The following is a 26,332-nucleotide window of genomic DNA, read 5'->3' as shown; positions in this document are numbered from 1 at the left end:
TATAATGGTCTTCTGTTGATATGCGTTTTAGTAGTTAAATTCTTGGACTGTCATTTCTTGTTAAGTGCTGTGATATGGGTGGAAATCAGGTAAATATTGCATTTTATTAATATCAGCAGAACTGACATAAATGGGGCCTATGTTGTGTAGTCTTGCCTTAATCTTTGTATCCATGCCCATCAGTGTGAAAGAAGCTATTTTCTTATATTTACCTATATATTTGCCTGCATATACAACCACGCTTAAGTTGCGGCCCTTGGCATGTGCTAGGAGTATCATTATGGTTCCTGGAGCTTCCAAAGTTGAGTAGCCCTGCTCTAATGAGTTCAAGGCATGTACCAAGTTGCTTTTTACTCTTTTGTTATTGTATATATATTTTTAAGGATGCTTATCATCTGGGAATGTGAAATGAATGGTTGGTTTGCCATGACACTTGCATTGGAAAAATGTGAATTTTTACCAGTTTTTTTCTTTGCTTCATTAATCCTCTTAAATAAAGATGCTGTTAAACTATAACTCTTCCTGTCTCTTTGTTCTATAATCACTTGGTTTCATGTGTTAATCTCTTAAATTCCAGGACTTTTAAATGACTAGTTTTAAGAATCCATTTCTGCATCCTGAAATCATGTTGTTTTTTTCCTTCCAAAGGACCTAGATGATATAGAGGATGAAAATGAGCAATTAAAGCAGGAAAATAAGACCCTCTTAAAAGTTGTTGGACAGCTGACAAGGTAGAAGATTCACATCTCAATGGAGAAGAGAGAGAGATTTAAACACTACTGATTGAATGTTAAAGTCAACACTATAGTAATACTTCCTGTGTTACAGGTTACTAAAATAACCACGTCTTTATATTTATTACTAGGAAACCAGATGGATGTTTATTTTCATAATGCATTCTTTTTCATTCAAGAAAATGACATCAACTTCTTTGGGTATTTGTAACCCAAACTTTCACACCAAGAATAATTAACAATTGTGACACCTTACAAAAACATTAAATTCATGGTGGTTGTATTGTCTTCTGACTATCTATAATCTGGTTATAGTCATTTAAAAATCAGAGCACCAGGATCACTTTTGGTCATGTTGGGTGTATATTTTTTTTCTTGAGTGAAATGAAGCAATAATAAGCTTTGTTTACACAGATCCAAAATATATATTTGGGGAGATATATGCATTTAGTTTCTACTGCTAAGTGTAGATGCCTTATTATTGATGTGTAACATTTTACTGATTGAGTACTTCTAAAATAGAAATCTTGTATGTTGAGCATTTTTTACTCTGAAAGATTGACAGTGATTGACTTAGCAATTTTTTTCTGTACAGTTGTCTCGAGGAAAAGTTTTTATTAAAAAAAAAATCAATAAACCACCCGTAGTTACCAACATTAACTTGTTTTGTGAATGTCTAAGTTGTGCATTAGCAATGAAATGCAAGTTTACTATCCTACAGTAAGTTTGTTTTGTTTGTTGAGAATATAAACAAAGCCTGGAGCTTTCATTTTGCGAGAATATTAGAACACAATTATGTTTAAATATACCTATTTGAAATATTTAGTGCTCATAATAAATGTGAGTTTCAAGGGTTTTTTAAGCTGTGATACAGCTTGTTTGCTAATGTATAAAATGGAAGTTTCATAAATTATTTAGGCCCTTGAAAAGCATGAAGTATGCAACATACAGTAAAAACATTCAGACTTGGTTACCAATAATGTGCATGAAAATTAAAGCTTGCATATACAGTTTATTTTAACCACTTAGGGCAATGTGCTCATACTGTTTTTAGTGGAAGATGACACTTTCATGATGTATAAACCACTGTTTTCAGTCCCAAATAATTCTGGCCTAAAACTTCTTGGCTAGACTGAAATTCATGCTTGGATTTTTCTTGGTAGGGCACAACTCACCCCTGATTTGCACAAATATGTAAGTTTGTTAAGTTACAAAATCAGATATAAAACCTTCCTGACATTGACAATTCTTCCTCTCATAAAGCAAATATACAGAAATATACAGTTTGAAAATTGTACCAAGTAGTGTAGCTACAGTTTTTGTTGCCTTGAAATACAAAGATAACATTAATACATAATGATGGCCATCTAAAAAAGATTTACCCATAGCTTCCATTTTGAATTAAATATTCTTTAATGAGACTAAGGAATTCTTGAATTTTCAAATCCGGGAATTATCATTCTAAATTGGAAGCTTTTGGTTTTGTTCTGAATATTGAACACGTTACCCTGCCATGTTTTATATTCTGACGAGAGAAAAGAGGTTGAATGCTTAAGTAGTACTGCATATTACATTTTCGTTTGCACAAGTGAGCAGTAATCTGTATCAGCAGTAAGTACTTCATTTTATCACTTTTACAAAATTGGAAATTTAAACATATAAGGGGCAAATCTTGATATAATATTCACACATTTAAGTGGGCTTAGTAGATCTGAAACATAACATTGAAACTTTCTTTGAAATAGCATCTAGCTTTCTCTCTCCATTTAATCTACAGGCAAAACTTAAGACCTTGCAGAGTGACCTTCCAAATTTATATTTGATGCATTACCAAGAGGATTAGATGCTTAATGTCATACTGTGAACATAGAGACTATAATGTTAGACTATGTCTAGACTACGCCAAAGTTCTGAAAAAGGATATGCAAATTCCGTGGGAATTTGCATATCCTCTTTTGGAACTTAGGTGTAGTCTAGACAAGCCATTAGATATAAGCACTATTATAAAGTAGATATTTCTAAACTATATTTCACATAGAATCACAGAAACTGTAGGCCTGGGAGGGATCTCAGGAAGTCATCCCTGTGCGGTAATAAGACCAAATATAGTTACATTATCCCTGAAAATTGTGCGTTGGACCTGTCCAAAAAAAGCCATCCAGTGATTGATTCTACAGCTTCCCTTGGGGCTTATTCCAGTGCTTGACTATCTTTATAGTTAGAAAGTATTTCCTTGCATCAAACCTAAATTTTCTTGCTACAGTTAAAGCCCATTGCTGCTTGTTCTATTTTCTGTGGGACACAAAGCATTTGATAACCATCCTTGTTATAACGGTATTCAAATGTGTTACAGACTGCAATATTAGGTCACCCATCATGTGTCTTTTCTCAAAACTAAACATTCCCATTATATTAACCTTTCTTCAAAGGTCAAATTTTCAGAATCTTTTAAAATTTTGGTTGCTGTCCACTAGACCTTTTCCAGTTTGTCAACTTATTTCTTAAAGTTCTGGGTACCACACTGGACACAGTATTCCAGCTGAGGTCTTACCAATGAGTAAAGTGGGACAGTCACCTTCTATGTCTTAAATGTAGTATACCTGTTAAGGCGCCACATAATAGCATTTTTCACAACTGCAGCTATGTCTAGACTATGGAGTTTTTCTGGGACACCAAGTATCACAGAAAAACTCTGTCGCAACCAGAGAACGTGTCTGCTCTTCTGACATTTTTTGCAGAAGAGCAGATGCACTCTTTCGGAAACCTTGTCTTCCTTGTTCCATGATGAAGGGCTCTTCTGAAAGAGGAGGTTTTTCCAAAATTTAGCCCGGTGTAGATGGGCTAAATTTCGGAAATGCCTCTTCCGACAAAACTAACGGAAAAAGGCACGCAAGTTGCAGAGCATAATTTGCATACCTTTTTCTGCTAAAAAGCGACAGTCTAGACGTAGCCTGCATGAAATTGTTGACTTAGTCATTTGTGATCCACTAAGCCCCCAGATACTTTTCAAAAGTGCCTACCCAAATATTCCCTATTTTGTAGTTGTGTATTTGATTTTTTTTCTTCCCAAGTGTACATTTGGCACATGTCTTTACTTTATCATACTAATGTTCCAGTTGAAGGTCATTTAGAATTTTAATTCTTATCTCCAACTCCTCCCAACTTGGTATCTGCAGATTTGTAAAATATACTCCACTTCTTTATCAAAGTCATTAAAGAAAATTTTGACTATTATCAGATCCAGGACAGACCCCTACAAGATCCTATTAAATATGTCCCCACCGTTTAACAACCAATAATTGATAACTACTCTTTGGATTATTATTTTTTCAATCAACTGTGAACTCAACTTATAAAAACTTTATCTAGGTTACATTTCCTTAATTTAATCATGAGAATGTCCTGTGGGATTTTTAAAAGCCTTATTAAAATTAAGTTGTATCATATCTACAACTCTTCCCCACTCCATTAAGTCAGTAACCCTGTCAAACAACTATATTTGATTGGTTAGGCATGATTTGTTCTTTACAAATCTAGGCTAGCTATTACTTAACCCTATTAGCCTCAGTGTGCATAGGAATTGCTTAATAATTAGTTCCAATATTTTCCAGGTATTGAAGTTATACTTATTGGCCAAAAATTACCGGGATCCTCTTTGTTCCCCTTTGGTATTATGTTTTTCTCTCTTCTGGGACCTCTCACCCTTTGACTGATATAAAATAGGCATTAAACACTTCAGTTTTCTTGATGTCTGTTATTAGCTCTCATTCCCTGCTAACTAGAGAACCTACATTTTATTTCCATTTTCTCTTGTTTCCTGTGTATTTATAATACCTCTTATTGTCTTATGTCCCTTGTCAGGTGTAGCTCATTTTGTGCCTAAGCCTATATGCTTGTGCTATTCTTTTCTTACTCAGTTAATTCTTCAGGTTTCCATTTTTTAATAGGTTTTTCTTTTGATTTTTAGGTCATTAAAGAGCTATTTGAGGGAGCCATATTGGTCCCTTACTATTCTGAGCTTTCCTTCTCAGCAGAGTAGTTTATTGGTTTGTCTTTCATGTTGTTTAGATAATTGTGTGTGTTTAGCCCATGAAAGAACAACAAAACAAAGGGATTTTTTTTTGTCATTACCTCTTCATAAATTAACCATTATTTTTGTGAAAAAGAATAGTTGAAGTTCACATTGTTTTTCACTTTGACACATGTTAAATTTGAGGGAGTTTTTTTTTAATGGTATGGGAGATGTATTTACAATAGACTTTCCTGGGAACTTCTGAAGTCCAAATTCTAGAATGGTTGAAAATTTAAATAAATTAATAGAGATTGCCTATTTCCTAGAACTGGAAAGGTCATCAAGTCCAGTCCCCTGCCCTCACAGCAGGACCAAGTACCATCCCTGACAAATTTTTGCCCCAAATGACCTCCACAAGGATTGAACTCACAGCCCTGGGTTTAACAGGCTAATGCTCAAACCACTGAGCTATCCCTCCCTCCGAAATGACAGCACTTCTGCTCCAGAACAGTGCCTTCATTTAGTGTGGTGCCTTAATACAAATTAAGGGAGTTCAGGCAGAAAGCTGGATCTGTATAAATACACGTCATACCTTGCATGATCTTAATGTTCTCACAAACTGCACCATAACACTCTTTAGCTGACAGTTCTATAGCTCTTAAATATTTCTGAGGAAAAGTATTTCAACTACTGCAATAGTTTATGGTAATTTTCTGTAATATCAGTCTCTTGGCAGAAGTTTGGTAGTCTCTTACTATAAAAAATGATTCAGTACTTAGACTGCTAATATTTGTCTTGCTATTACCTTTTTATCTTAGGGTCTCTTAAGATACAACAAGCTTCCAACTACTCTAGCAGAAGGACTTTTTTGTTGACCCTTTACAGTTTGTTTACTTTCTCCTACCTAACTACTTATTGCTGGATTGCTCGGAATTAATGTAAATGTGGGCGATTTAAAACATTAGGGACATTGAAATTGAGTAATATCTGAATAGTTCTTGAAGTGAAAACCTCCCTCATTTGGGAAAGGTGTAAGTTTTAAAAAACAATCTGGATATTTTTGTAGTAAGGTGACAATGTGCAAGAGGTTTTGGGTTCACTAATGTTCTGATGTTGTTCAAGTAAATTTGTGAGATTTCTGTACTTTCATCTCTTAAAAATGGGACCAAACTACACACACTGAAAATTTATTTAAAAAAATACTGTAAACCTAGTTACCTTGGGAAACTTTAACAGATGTTTGTGTAGGCGATTAATAAAATTAACAGGGAAGAAATTGCCTTTATCTTATTTTCATAATGAATGCCACATGATATATTCCATAATGGATGAGCTGCCAGGCATTAATTTGTATTATCTTGATGATGCATTAAGAGGTTTTTGTAGTACCACTATGACTGTCAAGTTCTGTTGATTAGCAGATATGTCCCAAGACCTTAAACTTAAAATAGCATGTGGAGATACTGACCGTGAACAGTGTACATTAATGTTTTTGGGTTTTTTCTGAAGGCAGGAAATTAATAGTGCATAAAGATTTATAACCTTTTAAAATAATCAAAACAGCTTTTTAATTTTCAAAATAATTTATCTGTCATCCTTAAACTTTAACATTACTCGAGGGTCTTTTTAACCCGAGAAACGCAGCCTATATTTGAAAATTGGTTCTTATGTCTTAAAAGCCAGAAGTTTTTCCTTTCTGTAACCAGGTTTTGGATCACACATTTAGAAACATAAATTGTAATTTTTTTTCTTTAGATGGACATTGAATTTTAGGCGGCTTGGGGAGATGAATTAATTGATAACAAATGTATCCATTTTGGAATATATAGCTTAGAAACAGGAAATAAAGTGATAGCTGATAATTTAGCAATTTGTTTCTCAATTACTTATGCTGAGAACTAGCTAAAGTGAAAATGACTGGCATAAACCTCATTCCATAAAATAAAGAGATTTTAATATAGTTCAATAGAGCTGCTTTTAATTTGTATTGAGTTGTGTTTTGGTTTACTTAATATACAGATAACATGGAAATTGTGCAGTTGTAAGAGAGGTCAGTGGGGAAGGCAGGAGATTTCATTACTTTGTAAAAGGCACTGCTGGTATAGAGATGTAGGCTTTTTTTCCTACAAAATAGGAAAATAATTTCATAATAGCAGCCAAGTAGAGAAGTGGTAATGGGGGACACAGATGAAGCAAATTTACTTTTAAATGTAGGTATAACTATCTTGTATTTGCCTCTCAGTATTTCTTGAGTTCAAAGACTTCTCATGAAGATGTCAGTTATATCAATGCATTTTCATCAGTATGAAATAATAATCTAGACAGCTGGCATCACCAGCAAGTAAAATAGCCTTTGTCATGGGGTAGAACTGCCAGAGCAAAGAGGGGTTTTTTCCAACTCATTCAGATGAGAAATAACCTTTAAAATGTTAACAATGATGGTAATTAACTATTGGAACAATTTAGCAAGGGTTGTGGTAGATTCTCTAGAACTGGCAATTTTTAAGTAGTGTGGCTTTTTCTAAAAGAGAGGCTCCAGTTCCAACAAATTGTCAGGAAATTTCTATGACTTGCTGTGCTGGAGGCCAGAGAAGAGGAGCACTGTGGACCTGTATGTGTAGATACCTACACATGCAGTAAATTCACAGTCTTAATCAGATAATGGGAAGGAAAGCATAAGAATGTTTTCCAACTTAAACATTTTATTATAGCATTCCTACCAATAGTAAAAAAATAAACAAATTGACTACTGGATGCTGTCAGTTAACTTGAAGCGGTAAAAGAAAATTTCCATACCACTATACTTATACTCCCAGTCAATTTTGGTATCAATACATGTGTTGACATCACTTCTGCCTTTAAGCCTTTATGTAGAACCATTTATAATATGCATGCTGGACACAAATGATGTAACTATGAAGCTACTGTACCAAGTCATTATTTTAAAGTGTGTTAACTTACAATAACTTTTTCCGTATCACAATGTAGGTCTTTCTCCTTATGTTGCAACAGATGTACATTATTCTGCTAATTTATTCTTGTTGCTTTTATTCTTGTCTCTTTTGGTGTTCTGTTCAGGGTTGTGGTTCAGTGTGGTGGGTGGGTGGAAGAAGGCAATACCCACTACATTTTTCACTTTAAAATGTCAGTCGTAATCCAATTAAAATTTATGTACAGTCATTTTAAAATATAGCTGTTACATGTATTTAAAACATTGAATCATTACTTAGTTATAAAGAACTATTTTGAACATTGTCTAGTTTCATATTTTGTGGTAACATTTGTTTTAAAAGGTATTGAGAATTTACTGTTGCAGGTAAGATACCTGAATTAATCTACCAATAAAAACTGTGTACTTTTTTTGTCCAAATAAAAACAAAATGCTTTCTAATCAGAGTTTGTTCTTGAATATGTTCAAAGAGAAATAATACTATACAACTTAACAATTAATACCAAATACATTAACTAAGACTTGATGAAAACTTTCCAGATTTTATTATATGTAAATTGCTGTTATAGTTTCATTATTTTTAGTCTGAAATTACACTAAGGACCTATAGACTGAAAACGAAGTGTAAATTCAAATCTAACTACAGTCTTCTCTATGTATGGTTGCATCTAATCTCTTTACATCAGGACACCTTCCATCTCCAACTGTAGCCTTCTACTTGGCTCTTCTTTTATCCTAGACCCCATTTCACCTTCACAGATTGAAATTATGACTAACCTTCAGTAAGGAGATGAGGAGTCCTGTGGCACCTTATAGACTAACTGAAGTGTAGGAGCATAAGCTTTCGTGGGCAAAGACCCACTTCGTCAGATGCATGCATCTGACGAAGTGGGTCTTTGCCCACGAAAGCTTATGCTCCTACACTTCAGTTAGTCTATAAGGTGCCACAGGACTCCTCGTCGCTTTTGCAGATTCAGACTAACACGGCTACCCCTCTGATACTTCAGTAAGGAGAAATGGAAATGGCTTTTTTCTATAGCTGTTAGTCCAGCTCTTTTGCTTGGCTGAAGGTCTTAGAGCAGGGTGGGCAATAGTTTTTTATGGAGTGGCATTCCAAGAATTTGGTAAAGGGTCATAAGGGCTGAACTCTTCCATGATATTAATGAAGGAGGTGCAGGGTCTGGAATGGAGGTTAGGTGAAGAAGACTGGGGTACAAGAGGGAGTGTGGGATCTGAGAGGGAGTTTAGGTGAAGGATGTGGTTGTTACCTGGGACAGGGGATTGGAGTACAGGATCCAGGAAGGGATATGGATATGAATGCAGCAGAGGATTCTGACCTAGAGGCATATAGGGGGTGACAGAGTCTGGGAGGTTGTATGAGTGTGAAAGTGGGAGTGAAGATGGTTTGGATTATGTGGGGGTAGGGATTATGGGGCAGGTGTAAGAGGGTTCTGGGACAGGCTCTGGTCAGGATGCATTTAGCTAGGTGGCTCCCAGCCAGCAGCCCCACATGTCCTGCTTGCCCTGTCATTGCATGCTGCCGAGAGTGGGTGGCCAAAGGGGCCATGTGCTACTCTGAGTACTGCAAGCCCTGGTTAGATATACTTTGTGCACTTCCTGCCCTGCAAACAGGCAGCTCCTATTGTTCAGTTTCCAACCAATGGGAGCTATGAGATTGTGCTGGGAGTGGTTTAGCATATGAATCCTTCCCTGCCCCTGCTTGCAGTAGTGCTTAGAGCAGTGTTTCTTAAACTGTGTTCTGTGGCACATTGGTGTACTGCGAGGCAGTTGGAGGTGTGCTGCAGAGAATAACAGAGTTCAAAATGGCCGCCCTTAAAGGGGCAGACTTTTTTTGCTCACTAACTTCCCCCCTGACACACACACACACACACACACACACACACACACACCCCTTTATTTTTGCTCAACAAAAAAATCCTTGTTGTTCCTCAGGAAAAAAAAATATTGTTTGGTGTTCCTTGGTCTTAAAAAGTTTAAGAAACACTGGCTTAAAGGATCACATGCCCCCCCTGCAGCCGACATGTCTAAGCAGTGTGCGAGAGCAGGACAGACAGGGAGCCTGCCCAAGGCTCCCCCTGGGCCATGAGCTAGATCCGATAGTTGGCAGGTCAGATCCAAACCACCTCTCTTTTAGAGGATAGTTACAAAATGCTTCCTCAGAGGTGCTGAGAGCACTGACTCCATAGTCCGTCTAGAACTTGTGCGTCCGTGTGTGTGTGTACGTACAGACAGAGGCCTCAAGGGCAGCCTAGTACATACACTTGTTCTTTGTTTGTCAATGTGCAGCAGTTCTGAGCATTGCAAAAATGGAATGATGCAAATGAATTATTTTTTAAGTTTATAATATTGTTTTTAATATATTTTGATTTAAGCAGTTCACTTACTACAGACACACTACTATGATGTTAATATCCAAAGCAGGTGTTTTAAGCACATTAAGACATTGCACTGCACTTGTGTTTAATTATTGGAATTATGTTTTAAAGATACCTTCTCTGCAGGTTTATCACTGCTATATGTTCAGCCCTTTACATGAGGCTGATGAAACTTCTTTAGCTTCTCAAGGTGTTTGTTTTTTTAAAAAACTCTGGACTCTGCTCTAATCTTGAATATTTTAAATAGAAAGGCGGGGTAAAAATATTTAAATAAATAAAATAAAATAATATTTCAGGTGAGGTACAATTCAGTTTCAAATTTTAGGTTTTTACCTGGAGTACTTCATAGGGTTACCAGATACTTTCACAAAAAATTCCGCACATGGAAAAAAATTGAGGAAAAACAAACAGGGGACCAAAGTTGTTGAGCAAAAAAAAAGAAAAAAAAAAGTCACTGCTCCTTTAAATCCACGTGCTTCCTCCACCAGATGCGGCCCCGCCAGCCTTCTGTCCGACAGGCCACAAATACTGGGTAAAAACCGGACACCAGGCAATTCTAGTACTTCAGAGCACCTCTGGTGTTTTGGCATCTGTTTTCATAGCACTTCAATGACTATCCTTTGGTGCCTTGCTTCTTATTAGGAAACCTTATGTTAAAGTGCATAGATACTTGCTTTGCTTCTTCACTGCCCAATTTTTTTACTTTGCATCTCAACATCTTTATAATCTTCTTGTAGCAGGGGTGGACAAGATAGGGTCCATGGGTTGGATTCAGCCTGCAAAACCACTAGATCCAGCCCACGGCTACCTTGCTGCTCCCACTCTGGACCTGGGGACAGGGGAGCATGCAAAGTCTCCTCCCACTGCCAGCGGCACACAGTACCTACAGGGAACTGACAGCTGTTCAAAATGGCTGGCGGGGTGAGGGGCAAGAGTCTTCATGCACCTAATGGGAACAGCCCCCTTCTGCTGGAGGCCCAGTCCCTGTGTGCTCGGCCCACAACCACTTCCAATATTTGTGAAGTGGCTTAAAAAATTATTACCCACCCTTATATAAAAGGGTTGGTCCAATATTTCCCTAAAAATACAAATAACCACTTTTCTTATGCAGGTTTGGAATCTGTGCAAGAACAAAGACCATTCAACAGCTTCAAAGCATGTCTGAATGGCAAAACAGCATCCATGATGGGCAACCATTTTTGTTGTGTTGTCTGGTCAAAGTTAAAAACAAAATCCAAAACTGATAAAAGGAAATACTTTTGACATAGTGAGTAATTAGACTGTGAAATTCATTCCTACAGGAAGAGGCCTATAACTTAGATTTAGAAAGAGAGTGGACATTTATAGGGATAAGATTATCCAGAGTTCTAATTTATTTTTAACTTTGGAAAGGATATTAAGCCTTATGCATCAGGATTCAAGACAGTCTCTAGCTATTAGAAATCAACATGAAATCTTTTCTGGTGGAGCAGAATAACCCTCATCCGCCTTTCCTGTTCTTGTACCTTTCTCTGAAATATCTGGTACTGGCCTCTGTTAGAAAGAAAATAGTGGTTTTAAATGGACTTTGTGTCTGACCCAGAATAACAATTCCTGTGTTGCTATTGTGACTGTGCCAGATATTTCTGCAGATGTCACAGCACCTGCTAAAGAAACATAATGAACATATTTTGAGCTCCCTTTGAGGTATCCCAGGAAATCTCTTGTAAGTCCAAAACATGGCTGGCCAGAATTCTTTGAATCCTCAATGCTGAAGTCTGGTTCTCGGCAACGCTACCAGAACTTAGTGTCAGGACCACTGTCTTACAGGTAGACCCACTGGGATGGCTTTACAACTGGAAATTCCTACATTTATTACCAGAAAAGTACTGCCAACCATTGATACTTTGATGCATTCAAGGCTTAAAGTCAATGGGGCTGAGTTCTGGTGAGAAGTTAGGCAGGAAACACCAAAAGAGGACCAGCTGTTTCAGACATGTTTCTGTCAGGGTCCCCAGGTGAGAGGTGCCATCTGGAAATCTCCAGATTTTTTCCTCCTGCATTTAGTAATTGAAAGTAGAGAGGCTGATGGCAGTTCTGACCTTTAGCATGTATTCAGTGACATGGCTTGATCACAACAACTGCCTTCATTGCATGACATTTGGCCTACGCGGACAGAATATTGCAGAGTTGGAGCACTACTTGCACTGAGACTGATGCACCCCAGAGTTGGCATTTCCACTCAGTATTAGCTTTGTGACTTCTCCTTGCAGCTTCGCACTCATGTTCTTTTGTGCATCCCTCAAACTTTTTACTTTCCAAGAGTGGGAAACTGTGGCGGAGATGGTACTGTTATGAAGGGAAAATTACTTGCCTAGAGAGAAGCAGAATTAAATGTATCTTCTTGCAGGAGTTCCACTCACATATCCATCACTCTAAAGAGTTTAGGGGGGAGAGTAGTTTTATTTTTTCCTCCTCCACCCCATTGCTAATAGATGAGCTGCTGATAATAACTTCTCTTTGTGAGGTCTTCACCTCCTGATCTGTTAAGAAACTGACTGGGCTGTTCGAGGCCGGTCCTTTATGTTCAACAGGACTTGGTGCACAACAGCCTTTAGAGAGCCCAGCTCTTGCTCTGTCCCGTTATCACAGGCTTTGAGGGTCAAAGACCTGGTGAACGAAGGTCATTTTGCCAGGTTCAAACTAAGAACCATCCTGAAAGGTGTCTTTAGCGTCAAAATTAGAGAGATTTTCCTCTCACACCAGTTCTGTTCTTTATGAAGTCCCCTTCATAAATGGTATGTGGCCAGCTTTAAAGCCAGTTTCAAGAGGCATGATGCAGTGTCTCATTTTTTCATTTATTGTTTAGTCTTTCTTCAAGTAAACGTTTCTGTTCCTTTAATAACAACTGTTTAGTGCTAAAACATTTGCAAGCCAGCAACAGTGAAAATATTTCAGTCTAAATGAAACCAATATTTGAATTTAAAGTTGCCTCGTCACAAATCCTTAACCACAGCACCTTTTCTGTCCTAGATTCTTTGCAGAACAAATGTAACAACAAAGTACTACACACAAAGAGAAACTAAGTATAGGTTAGTTTCCCTGGTCTAACACCCTGGCGACCTGACCAGTCTCAAATGAGGGAATTTGCCAGACATGGGGAGGTCCTCTGCCACCTGGCCCCCAGTCCACCAATTCTCCCCCCTTCCTCCCTGCTCCACTTCCAGCTCAGCTGGACCCCCTGCCTCTGGCCCAGCAGGGTGGCAGCCCCCGGCCATCCCTTGGGCCCACAACCACCACCCTCCCTATCGTTAGACCCTGCTGCGGGCTCCTGGCCTCGCTGTCTCCAACTGCCAGACACCAGCCCATTGCCACTGGGCTTCTAGCCCTGGGGCTCTCTGGTCCAGGGACATCCATGGTTCTGCTGGATCAGAGAGTCCTGGCTTAGGGAGATACAACCTGTGTACTTTGTTTTGATCATGGTGCTCTATATTTTATGAAAAAGTTGAATGCTATAGATAATGAAATATATAATTTTGTTCTGGGAACTGGAATTGCTGGCAATCAGAAAATGATGAATATGCACATGGCAGAAACAGCAGCTCAGTACTTGCATAGATCATGATTGTGGTATGTCTGCACTGCATTTAGAGACCCATGCCTGCTGGCTCTGGCTATGAGGCTGTTTCATTGCAGTATAGACATTCAAGCTTGGGCTTCCACCACATAGAGCCCTCCACCACAAATAAACAGCCCATTAGTTGGAGTCTAAGTCAGCCTAAATCCAGCCATAGGGGTTTTAACAGCAGTGTAGACATGTCCTAAGACGCTAGGTGTGTTTTCCAGCAGAAGCCAAACACAATTTAAACACTTTTTTTTTTTTTTTTTTTTTTTTTTACAATTCACTATTTGAACATTGACTGGATATAAGAGATGCACTTCTTGAAATAGCAAAAGGAAGCACATTTACTTCTTTGTATCACTTAAGCAAGTGGGGGCAGACAAAAAATCAGCCTCTTCTTAATCACGACTGGATGGTGCTTGTTCAGTTTTTATCAGCGCTTCTCTTGATCCTAGTTACCAGAAGAGACTGAGCTGTTGCAGCGCACATTGTACAAACCTGCTAAATGCCTATCATTTGAGCTTGTGTAACAAAAGAGCATTGCTATGCCCGTTCTTTATAATTCTGGGCATGGTACCAGGAATGTCATGATAATTTGAAAGAAAACATGTTTTTTGGGGGTATTATGTAAAATTTTATCTGAAAAAGTTCCAATATGGTTGTTGGCAAGTTGACATTGACCCTTTAATATTTATTCCTGGAACTCAGATGTATTCTGTAAACCAAGAGGCTGTGGAATGAAATTTTTGTTTCTGTGTATAAAGAACGTTAATCCATGTTTTTGCCTTGAGGCTCTTAATGACCATGCATGTTAGGAAAAAAATAAAATTTGATTGCAGCAGTGTAAGTATGGTTGCAGTCTGCCACCAAATATGCTTAAAGGGGTGTGAGAAAAGTAAAATAGAAGCTTAAACTTTTGAATAAACTTGAAATAGTTCTCAGATTCCTCCATGGAGAAGTTAAGTGAAAAATGTTAATTATATCTCTGAGGCATTCTGTCCCCCACCTCTGTTTTGTGCCAACTCTTGCTTACTGCATTCTGTCACAAAGATCATGTACATTGACACTTCATTACTCTGGTGGTTTCAAAGAGAGAGGTTGAGTGCTGGTACTGAAAGAGGTCACCTACTCATAATGGTAAATTTCAGCTTTATCCAATCGCTTAGATGCTAGCAATGGTACAGGTTCATAAACCTAGGAGAAAATACTTAATAAAAACTGTGCATACAAAACTAATTTTGGAGGTTGGAGATGCAGATTTTATACAGCAAAGTTACTTTGAAAGAGCCCCTGTTGAAATTTCTATTGTATAAGGACCTGAAGCCAGTCCTGCTGTCCGGACAGTCCAGGATCCGCTCAGAACAGTAGTGGCTACTTTCCCACATGACGGAACTGCAGTTTCTAGAAATCAAGCTCCTAGTGGCTTCTTCAAGGAATACTTTAAAAAAAACACACACAATTCTAATTGTCTCTTTCAGGCATGGCACAACAATTGGGACTATACAGGTAGTCCCTGGGTTACGTACAAGATAGGGACTGTAGGTTTGTTCTTAAATTGAATTTGTATGTAAGTCGGAACTGGTACATATTGTAGGGGAAACTCTAGCCAAACATTTCTCCAGAGCTCAGTTTTATTCTCCCACCCCTCACTTCCCTCAGTCCTTTATTCTCAAGCTGGTCTGCTGAGAATGGTCTGCTGAGAAAAGCTGCTCCGCATCTCTCTGGTCTGCTGGGGGTGGGGGGGGGGGCGCTAGCTTCGCGTCTCCCTGGTCTGCTGGGGGGAAGCAGCTAGTGCGGGGTTGCCTCACCCCGTTTGTAAGTAGGGATCCGATGTAAGTCGGATCCATGTAACCCGGGGACTGCCTGTATGTCAAATCACATTATTCATCCTGGAGAGCAAAGCCCCAACCCCCAGCCAATTATAAAGGGCTAGAAATGATAATGCTGTGGTGATGATTTTAATTGGCTATTCTATATCTGAAACTTGCCCTACTTGTTTAGAATTTTGTTATCCTTTGCAGTGATGTGCTGGAGGTGGCTATCCGGTTTTGGCAGGAAGCCTCTTGTTAAAATTCTGTGAGCAAATTGCAGAGGAGTTGCAATTTCTCTTTCTCTACATACTTGCAACAACAAATGTGCCAAAGAGGAACTATTTCTGGAGCTTCTTGAAGACAAAATGTTTCACCTGTGGAATGTACTGTGTGGCATTATGTCACATAGACTTTAAGGTCAGAAGGGACCATTATGATCATCTAGTCTGACCCCTTGCACAGTGCAGGCCACAGAATCTCGCCCACCCCTCCTAGAATAATTCTCACCTATATCTCAGATATTGAAGCCTTCAAATAGTTTGAAGACCCCAAGATGTAGAGACTCCTCCAGCTGTGATCTGTACCCATGCTACAGAGGAAGGCGAAAAACCTCCAGGGCCTCTGCCAATCTACCCTGGAGGAAAATTCCTTCCTGACCCCAAGTATGGCGATCAGCTAAACCCTGAGCATGTGGGCAAGACTCACCAGCCAGACACCCAGAAAGTTCTCTATAGTAACTCCTATCATCCCTCCATTGACCTATTTACCATTGATAATGAATGGTCAATTAGTTACCAAGATCATCTTATCTCATCAAACCATCCCCTTCATAAACCCATCTAGTTTAATCTTGAAGCCAGATGGATCTTTTGCCCCCACTACTTCCCTTGGAAGGCGGTTCCAGAACCTCACTCCTCTAATGGTTAGAAACCTTCGTCTAATCTCAAGTCTAAACTTCCTACTAGCCAGCTTATATCCATTTGTTCTTGTGTCCACCTTGGTATTAAGCTTAAATAATTCCTCTCCCTCCCTGGTATTTATCTCTCTAATATATTTAAAGAGAGCAATCATGTCCCCCCTCAGCCTTCTTTTGGTTAAGGTAAACAAGCCACACTCCTTGAGTCTCCTTTCATAAGACAGGTTTTCCATTCCTCGGATCATCCTAGTGGCCCTTCTTTGTACCTGTTGCTGTTTGAATTCATCCTTCTTAAACATGGGAGATCAGAACTGCACACAGTATTCCAAATGGGGTCTCACCAATGCTTTGTATAATGGCACTAACACCTCCTTATCCCTACTGGAAATACCTCGCCTAAGACATCCCAAGATCGTATTAGCCTTTTTCATGGCCATGTCACAGTGGCGGCTCATAGTCACCCTATAATCAACCAGGACTCCGAGGTCCTTCTCCTCCTCCGTTACTTCCAACTGATGTGACCCCAGCTTATAACTCAAATTCTTGTTATTAATCCCTAAATGCATAACCTTCCACTTCTCACTATTCAATTTCATCCTACTGCTATCACTCCAATTTACAAGATCATCCAGATCTTCCTGTATGATATCCCGATCCTTTTCTGAATTGGCAATAGCTCCCAACTTTGTGCCATCTGCAAATTTTATGTTTAAAGCCCTGCCATCTTTTAAAATGTAAATGTGACAGTGTTATCAATTCATGTTATTGTTTGATTTAAAATACATATTCTTATATGTAGTTTAGTTTAAAATAGAAAAGATAATGTTTACAGTCACCCAGTAAAAAATATATGCAATGTATCTTGTGTACCTGTATTTCAGGAACAAAGTACCAGTTAATATATGCAGATAGAGCAGGAACACTTCCTGTGGGTACCCAATATAGTGAAGCATATCGTCCACCTGCCTTTATCATAAAGAAATGCAGTCCAGGGCAACATAGGGGGGCTGGCACGGCAGCAGCAGAGGTTGCACCTCTCCCGCACTCACCGCAGCAGTGAAAGCCAGAGAAGCCCGGCAGCCCACCGCACTGTGCTCCTGGCCCACTACATCCCACTTCTCAACAGCAGTGGCAAGTAGGGTCTAGGGCTGCTGCTGAGAAGCCGAGCACAGTGGGCCAAGAGAGGGAAGTGGGATAGCGCAGAGCAGGCTGCCAAGCTACTCCAGTTCCCGCTGCTGCAGTGAGTGCAGGTGAGGGGGGGAAGAAGAGGGGACACAACTTCTGCTGCTACTGTGCCAGGACTCCAAGCAGTTCCCTGGGCCCTCTCGGTAGGATGGTTGGGGCAGCCACTGTGGAGCCCCCAAAAGCACAGGACCCGGGATGGCCGCTCTGAGCAATCCTATGGATGGAAGGGCTCTCCTTACACTATTCACAGACTCCCTGCTTCCTAAGGAACTACACACTCCAGTTTACCAGTTTCACCTCTGATCCGTGCTCTGTTTAACACACGACATTAGATAAGTGAGAAAAGTAAAATATGATTTGACACAGTACAGAGAGTAAAGTGGTAGCAAGTAGAAATACTGGAAACAAATTGTGACATATAAAATAATACAACGTGCATTCTAGAACCTAGACTTCTTTTTCTGTCACGTCTTCTAGAGCAGGGGTCTCCAAACTTTTCAGCCCGAGGGCCGCATTAACTATCAAACAGCAGTTCGGGGGCCGACTACACACTTGAGGTCCAAATAAAAAACAATCAAAACATGGATGTTGTTTTTAATTATTTATTTAATATTATTTTATTCAGTTATTATTTAATAACACATTGATACACTACACATGAACACCTGTATTACTGTGAATGGTGAAATTGTTTCCTGGATGCCAAAATAGCAGACATTTCTGGCTTTGCGAATCCGTTTCTCCCGGAAGGGGGGGGCTTTTCCCCCTGCTCTCCCCTTCCTCTGCACGCTGTCCTCCCCTCCTGCTTGCCACCGCTCACTCCTTCCCCCCCCCCCCCGGGCGGAAGGGGTCACCTTTTTAAAGTTCCCGCCGGGGTTCACGTTCCCCCGCACGTCGCCGGGCGGGCGTTACCACCACCGCCCATCCTGCCCCCTGATTGGCCGGCTGCCCTGTCAGTCTGGGCGGGGGAACGCCGCCCGTGCTAACCCCCGCCCCCTGCGCCGTTTGCCGCCGCGCGGCCGCTTGTCAGCAGAGTGGCCCGCTTCTCCTGCCCCGGCGTGGCGTGAGTACACACTGCACACCCCTGACAGGCCCCCCCCTCCCCGCCCCGCGCGGCAAGAAGGGCCCGTTCGGCGGCGCCCCAGGGACGGTCTCCACGGACCGGATGAGAGGGCCTCGCGGGCCGCATCCGGCCCGCGGGCCGTAGTTTGGAGACCCCTGTTCTAGAGCAACGCTCACCCCATCCCTAGATCCTACCATTGCATTACAGTCAGGGTTCCCTATGATCTTCCATTCTGAGACAAGTCATGCTATCATCTTATCTTAGTGGAACAGATCTAAGCCCCCAGTTGTACTCACCAGTCCATTGTGCTTACTAGCAAAGAGGATGCTTCTCTGTCATTGCCTTTTCCTTTGTGCCTCTTTCTTGTCGATTATGCAATTTCTCAATTTAGCATTTGCCTGAGGGAGCATCTACAGAGCAGGGCTTACCTCGAAATAAGCTATGCAAATTGAGCTACATCAATTGCGTAGTTTATCTCAAAATTGGGAACCTCTACACAGCACTTATTTCGAAATAGAGCACTCTTCTTCTGACTTCCCTTACTCCTCGTACAGTGAGAATGACAGGATTCGGAGTAAGAAGTCCTCCAGCTTGACAGTATTTCGACATTATTTTGAAGTAACTGCTTGCTGTTTAGATGCGGACTAAGTTATTTTGAAATAATTCTAGTTAATAGTACCCTTACTGACCTCCATGGTGAAATGGTTAATATGTGTATGACCAGCCAGAGAGAGAAAAGTATCTCTTGCCTCCTCCTATCTGGAGCATGATTCATCAACTTTTGGTTATGTGACTTAATTCACATATCTAGAGAACATAATTTTCAGTATAGGTACATAATTCCTTAGATATTTTCTGTATGAACATTTCACAATGATTATGATGACCAGTATCTCTGGGGTTTTGAAAAAGACTTCACCATTTACCCTTTGGTAAACTTAATATGCATATATCTGTCTGAGCGGGTCCCTGTAAAACCCTTATGCTTTCTTCCAGTTGGTACCAGTGTCATGTGCTTGGTTTTCATTATTAGATAGTGTTTTCATTAAATGTAGAAATGCATTAACAGATTTCTCAGCTACTCATTGCTTCAGTTCTGCAAACAACACCCAGCTAATATGCAGGGTACATTAAACACCAGGATAGGGATGTTTTCATGGGAGACTTGTTAAACTATTGCCAACATATCATTTAATTCTTGGCATATATTATAATTATATAGATGTTCACATTAAACACATTGATTTAAATCACCCTGTTGCAATATTTTTTGAAGTGTCAGATGTTAAAAATTATTTTTTACTTTAGAACTAACATATATCTCTACACTATTTTAAATTATTACACTGAATTTGTTCTCAAGTATTAGTCATATCTTATAGGAAAGAAATACTTAGGATTAACAATGGTGCTGACTGGTGTTGTGGCCCCTTTTATAACATCGTAATCATCCCTAGTATTGGCTGCTACAAGCAGTTTTTCTCCATGTATTGTAATGGTTATCTACGGTATTTATTGTTATGAGTAACACCTATGACTTACTAGAATGGAAAGACTAAAGAAAAAAGTTTTCTGCTTTTTTTCTATTTTACTATGTGTACAGTAGTTTTTATTGTTTCTGCTCTGGAGTCTGTCGAGTTAATCAGTTTTTCATGTTTTGTTTTAGCATGATTCTTCTGCACAGCAATAGGGAGAGAAAAATATTTGCACAAATGTTTCCTTTGTGATAGTAAAACCACAAAAAAGAGCAGGGGGTCTCAAGAAAAGAACTTACCTAATATCCCTTCAAATTAATTTTTTAAAATAAACTCATTAGATTTCCAAGTTAATGTCCTTTAAGTGCTCTCTTTAATTTCCTTATAGAGCAGCAGTCAGCTGTCCCTCTCAGTAAGTCTTTCTAGCAATCTCATCCTTTTTTATTTTAAAACCTGTCTACTGCACTTTTAGAAGGGTTTTGAACACTATCAATATTTTATCTGAGAGAGCTGATAGCAGATCAAATTGCTTTAGTCACCTTCTGCAGGAATCCATAGTCTGAAGCTGTGATTCACAGTAGCTATAATCTACTCTACCAATGGAAGCAACACAATTTTTACAGAAAACTGTTCTCTTTTTACCTTGCAGATTTTAATGGTTCCCCAATCCAATAAAGTAGGTTTCCTTGTGGGATGTATAATGGAAGTTGTAAATCTTTAATATTTCAAAGATGGTAGTGACTGACAGAATGTTTCATGGCATCCAACATAACATTGGTGGGATGATTTCCTTCCAGGTAGTACTGATCAGGGATCCACATTAACAGCAAGGTTGCTAATTGTGGTGCAGGATGTTTGTTTCAGCAGAGAAGCCAAGCATTCAGCTAACAAAAGGACTGACCTACTGTGCTATCCCTCCATGGCAGCTGTCCCAGAACACTCTAAGGTGCATTGGTAAAGCTGATGGCAGTGCTCTGCCTACTCAGTAGATAAAGTAATCTTGCTTTCTAGATGCTCAGTTTGTACCTTTTCAACACCATTCAGTTCTGATTGTTAGTATACTACAGTGTATTTGTATTTTAGTTTCATTTGACTGCTGTCTGTGTTCCACAGAGCAGAAGTCTAATTGGCAATGCTCAATTTCATTTTATCTGCTACTTCATTTTATAGACATCCTTACATCCTTTGAAGAGTAAAAGCGGGGGGGAGGGGGGGGGGAGACCAAGAGCTAAAATCCCCTGAAATACAACCAGTTATTTATATATTATCTGCCAAAAGATATCCCAGGGGATTTTACTCTTTCTCTGGGCTCTGAGAATGTTTTACTGGGCTTTTAATATTTTATGGGCAACATGAGGCACTGACAGAAGACTGTATGATGATGATGATAATATTGAGATGTGCCTCCAAACACAGAACATTTTAGAAGTCTTGCATGGTTACATGCTAGAAGTACAGAGCTGTCTAGCGCCTCCGAGAATGTAATCCACAAAGATGAAAAATAGTTACAGCTACATAATGTTTTTCTCTTAAGCCTTACTCTTGCCCTGTATTAGTAACCTGCTATGGCTAGAATTCTGAACCAATGTATTACAGGGCAGTAGCATTACCCAAGTGCCACTCTGGGAACCCAAAAAACAGTATGAAGCAACTTCAAATCCATGCAGATTGGTAAAATGTCATTTCTCCCCACCATCCCAAAACTCTGAATTTCTGGCCTATTTTTAATGCATGATTACAAATCATCACACTATGTTCTGATACCAAGGAACAGGGCGGGTTCAAGGCAAGTTGGCTAATGGTTGTGCTGGAGTGCTTTGAGACAGTGAGATACAGGATGTAGTTAACTAGGTATTGGCACTAAAGAGAGATTTTCCCCCCAGCACAAAGGCACAAAGCCATACAAAGTTCTCCAAAGAGACTGAAACAAAACATATTTTCCCTCCTCAATTATACAAGCATTAAAATAACATACTGATTTAAGACACATAAAACAAATAGTACTTTGGATTTTAAGCTTTTTTTTAACTCTGTCCATTTATCTGTGCATAAAATGTCCTAATTCAGAACTGTGGTGAGGAAAGTCAATCCTATTCTGTTCCTTGATTAATCGTCCATTCCTTGGTTTGTCAAACATTCTTGGCATTTGCAAGACAAAGAAAAGATATGTAGTTTTGAAGAATAACCTTTTCATTACTTACAAAATCAGATCCCTGTAAAATAAGATTTTAATAGAACTTTATAACTGACACTTTTAAATGTCAAAATGGGAAAGTAATTTGCAGATTTTAGTATTTTAATAAAAGGTTTTAAAAAGCCACACTGTAACAGAATTTACCAGGAACTGAGCAAATATATTCTCCAAGAATGTTTTAGAGGACTTGTTTCTACTAGAGGTGGCTATAGTTTAAAAACAAAGAAAAAAAGGTAGGGTTGCCTGTAGTTTACACTATATAATGCTTAGTGGTCCAAGGTTGTAACAAATAGGTGTGGGATTAAACAAGTAGCTGGATTTTCTTAATCGCACATCTATAAAGTAACGGGTTTCCAACAGTAAGCTGCAAGACTGGTGAAAGGAAGTATTTGGAATCAAATTAAATATAGCAGAGTCAGGGGAAATGCCATGTTGTCTCATCTTTTCTCAACTAGTGTTTTTACTCTGCCCAACTGCACAGCAGTGTTGATATGAAAAATCCCTTGTTTTGTTGCTTAAAGAATTGCGGGTATGTCAACAAGAGACAGACTGGAACAAAGATCCAACTGCACAATAGGTAGGGAATTTTCAGTGGGGTCAGGAGGAGCATGGATGGGAAGATGCATTCAGTTGGGGGAGCAATAGGAGGGTAGGAGGCAGACTAGGGATGGGCAAAGACAGTGCTGTCAGGTGAGATGTTTGTACAGGCAGTCCCCGAGTTACGCGGATCCGACTTATGTCAGATCCGCAGTTACGAACGGGTCTTTTCTCGCCCCGGAGGACGGGAGCGGCGGAACGCCCAGATGCGCCGCGGTCCACTGCCCCTGTCCTCCGGGGTGAGAAAAGCTGCTCCCCGTCTCCCTGGTCTGCAGGGAGACGGGGAGCAAAGCCTTGGAGCACGCCCGCAGCGGGACAGCCCGGGCGCGCTTGAGCTGTCCCCCTGCGGGCGTGCTCCGCGGCTTTGCTCCCCGTCTCCCAACCAGCAGACCAGGGAGATGGGGAGCAAAGCCTCGGAGCATGCCCGCAGTGGGACAGCCGCGGCGCGCCTGGACTGTCCCGCTGCCCGCGTGCTCTGCGGCTTTGCTCCGCGTCTCCCAGGTCAGCAGACCAGGGAGACGGAGCAAAGCCATGGAGGACTTGGGCGGTCCCGCCACCCCCGTCTCCCTGGTCTGCTGGTGGGGGGGTGCAGCTAGTGACCCCCTCCCCACAGCAGACCAGGCTTTTCTTGCCTACCCCTGGGGTAGAGCAGCTGGGGGCTGCCGGGTTGGTCCCGCAGCGCTGCTCCGGACCAACCCAGCAGCACCCCAGCTGCTCTGCCCCAGGCGTCCCCAAGTCAGTCGCTGCTGGTCAGTTTCAGCAGCGGCTGAATCAGGACGCCTGGGGCAGAGCAGCTGGGGTGCTGCTGGGCTGCTCCAGTAGCGCCGAGGAGCCGCGCTACTGGAGCAACCCAGCAGCACCCCAGCTGCTCTGCCCCAGGCATCCCCAATTCAGCCGCTGCTGAAACTGACCAGCGGCTGACTACAGGAAGCCCCAGGCAGAGTTGCTCTGCCCCAGGCTTCCTGGAATCAGCCGCTGATCAGTTTCAGCAGCAGCTGACTTGGGGATGCCTGGGTTTCTTAAGTTGAATCTGTATGTAAGTCAGAACTGGTGTCCAGATTCAGCCGCGGTTGAAACTGATGAGTTTCAGCAGCGGCTGACGCCAGTTCCGACTTACATACAGATTCAACTCAAGAACAAACCTACAGTCCCTATCTTGTACGTAACCCGGGGACTGCCTGTATTGTGGAAAGAGCTTATGCACTAGCCAAGCAGCACCGAACCTGCAAAAATGTGGTGGTTTCTGTTTAAAGACCTAAATCCTCAGCTTTCAGACTCTAGGTCAGTCCTTTTAGTGCAATAGGAAGTAATGGCAATGAGAAGGGAGGTAAGAAGGCAAGGAACATTCAAAGCAGGAATAACAAAATGGGACAAATGAGAAATCAAAGTACAGTATTGCAAATACAGTTGATCAGGGGAAGGTATTAAAATAACAAATGGAAATGGGGACAGTTAGTGAGATGCAAGGGAAGAGTGATTGGAGGCTGTGACGTAGTGGGGGTACCTGGCTGGTTTCTATGCTGCTGGCTCTGGGGTAACCCCCACTGGCTGCCGTGGGTACCACGACCCAGCAAAACAGGAGGAGTCACTATGCAAACCAGTAGGGCCAGACACCCCCCATGGAGAGGAACAAAGGAAGGTGGATTGCTGCCCTGGCTGGGGGGCAGGGTGGGAAGAGAGTTAGTGAGTTGCTGGCTGGAAGCATGGAGGAGACAGCCTAGGGAAAGGGGCTGGAGTTTAGGGGCCCAGTCTCCCCCATCTCAAGGGGGCCTGAGGCATCCTAGCCCAGCTCTGTGACCAGATTACATCTGTGCTGTACTGTATCCTGGAGAGGCAATAAACTTCCTCTATTCCACTGGCTGGTGCAGTCTGTTTGTGCCATTTTGGGGTGCAGGAGACGGGGGACCCCAACGCGCCGTCATAGAGGCTGCTTACCAGCAAACAGCCTATCCCAGCATTCAGCAAAAATAATAGCAGTTAAGCAGTCCTTCAGAATGACACCCACACTATTCACGGTGAAAGGTAAGAGCCAAAGGCTCTCCTTTTCCAGTTAATTCTTTTTAAACATGAGGAGGTTTGGCCAATTTGTAGTTGAGGAAAAGTCTACATGGGACTAGTGGTCTTTAGTGAACATGGTAGCAGATGTACATTTATTTTTAGGATACTTAACTTACATTTTTAAGAACCTGCTAGCACACAGCAGTGGAAAGAGAAATGAGAAGGTGTCTCTCTCTCCATATGGAGTGACTGCAACAGGAGAACAGAAGTAGCAACAGTTTCTGGATTTAGAATCAGGAATTGAATTTAGGGAAGTTTTCTGAGTATGTGTAGGTGTGTCCTCCCACTCTTTTGTTTGCAATTCATATGTTGGGGATGGGTGAGTAGCTATGGAATGTAGATCACCAGGGCAGGGTGGGGACCTTGCAAAAGGTCTGTGACTCAGCTGGCTGCAAACACAGTTTCCCAGGGAGTTCATGAAGCAGTGAATGAAATGTCTGGGATTTGACAATTCCCAACCAAGAGAAGAAATTCCCTCTGACAAATAAGATAACCAGGGTACACAGAATGGGGCCTCAAGATACACTGGTCACTGATAAATGATCCGTATTTGCCAACAAATACATGTCACTTAGTTATATCCTACCCTGGAATATCTCTGATACATCTCTGATTAATGCTGGTGAATGCTGCTTTCAGATGTTCCTTGCACTAATCTGCCTAGCATTCATATATCTGAATGAAGGGGAAGGCAACATTTGCAGAAGGGTTCTTTTGCATCAAATGGCAAGCCAGCTTTATTTCTGGAGGCGTAAACAAGGGTTCCAGCAGAAGCTGAAGTTAGATAGAGTGGCAGTCAGCTACAGTGGGCCAGTCATTTTTTCTTATTAAAAACAAGAATGTTACAAGCATGCGTACACATAAATGGTGTAGATCTGATTGTATCCCTCTGGTGTGGCTTCTATGTTGTTGCTTGTTTTCTTCAGTTATAAACTCCTAAAGAGAGTTGTCTCTTCCTGTGAGTTTCTACAAATGACTACTGCAATAGAGTAGATGGGTATTCCTGATTGATTCTAAAGCACAGTGATACAAATAATGAATAAGTCACCAGAAGAAACCAAATAAGAAAGATTGGGAGCAGAAAGTAAGAACCTGTCGCAGACCTCACAAGACCTAGAAGTCCTATTAGACAATAGCGACTAAAAACAACTTGGCATAAAAATATCAGTGGGGGTAGCCGTGTTAATTTGTTACTTAAAGTTCTTGCTCCACTCATCATCTGAAGATGCTGAGCCCACGTAAGCTCGTGATTACTATCTGGGTTTGTTTTGTTAGTCTCTAAGGGTACGTCTAGACTACATGCCTCTGTCGCCAGAGGCATGTAGATTAGGCTACCCGAC

The 26,332-nt window shown here is 40.9% G+C and overlaps 1 protein-coding gene across 2 annotated transcripts in view; it reads left to right on the top strand.

Annotated features, from left to right (window-relative positions):
• The window catches only part of PAWR (pro-apoptotic WT1 regulator), a 130,129-nt gene extending 121,992 nt beyond the window's left edge, over nucleotides 1-8,137 (top strand). For both annotated transcript variants that reach the window (XM_075932346.2, XM_075932341.2), the window contains exon 7: nucleotides 649-8,137. In XM_075932346.2, coding sequence (XP_075788461.2) covers nucleotides 649-735 — 87 coding nt within the window. In that variant the 3' untranslated portion in view covers nucleotides 736-8,137. The remainder of the gene's footprint in view (nucleotides 1-648) is intronic.
• Nucleotides 8,138-26,332: the final 18,195 nt, after the last annotated feature.

The sequence above is a fragment of the Pelodiscus sinensis genome, chromosome 1 (assembly GCF_052426305.1).
Source record: "Pelodiscus sinensis isolate ZL-2025 chromosome 1, ASM5242630v1, whole genome shotgun sequence".
Classification (NCBI taxonomy): domain Eukaryota; kingdom Metazoa; phylum Chordata; order Testudines; family Trionychidae; genus Pelodiscus; species Pelodiscus sinensis.
Note: the sequence above shows the minus strand (reverse complement) of the source record. Positions and strands in the feature narration are given on the sequence as shown.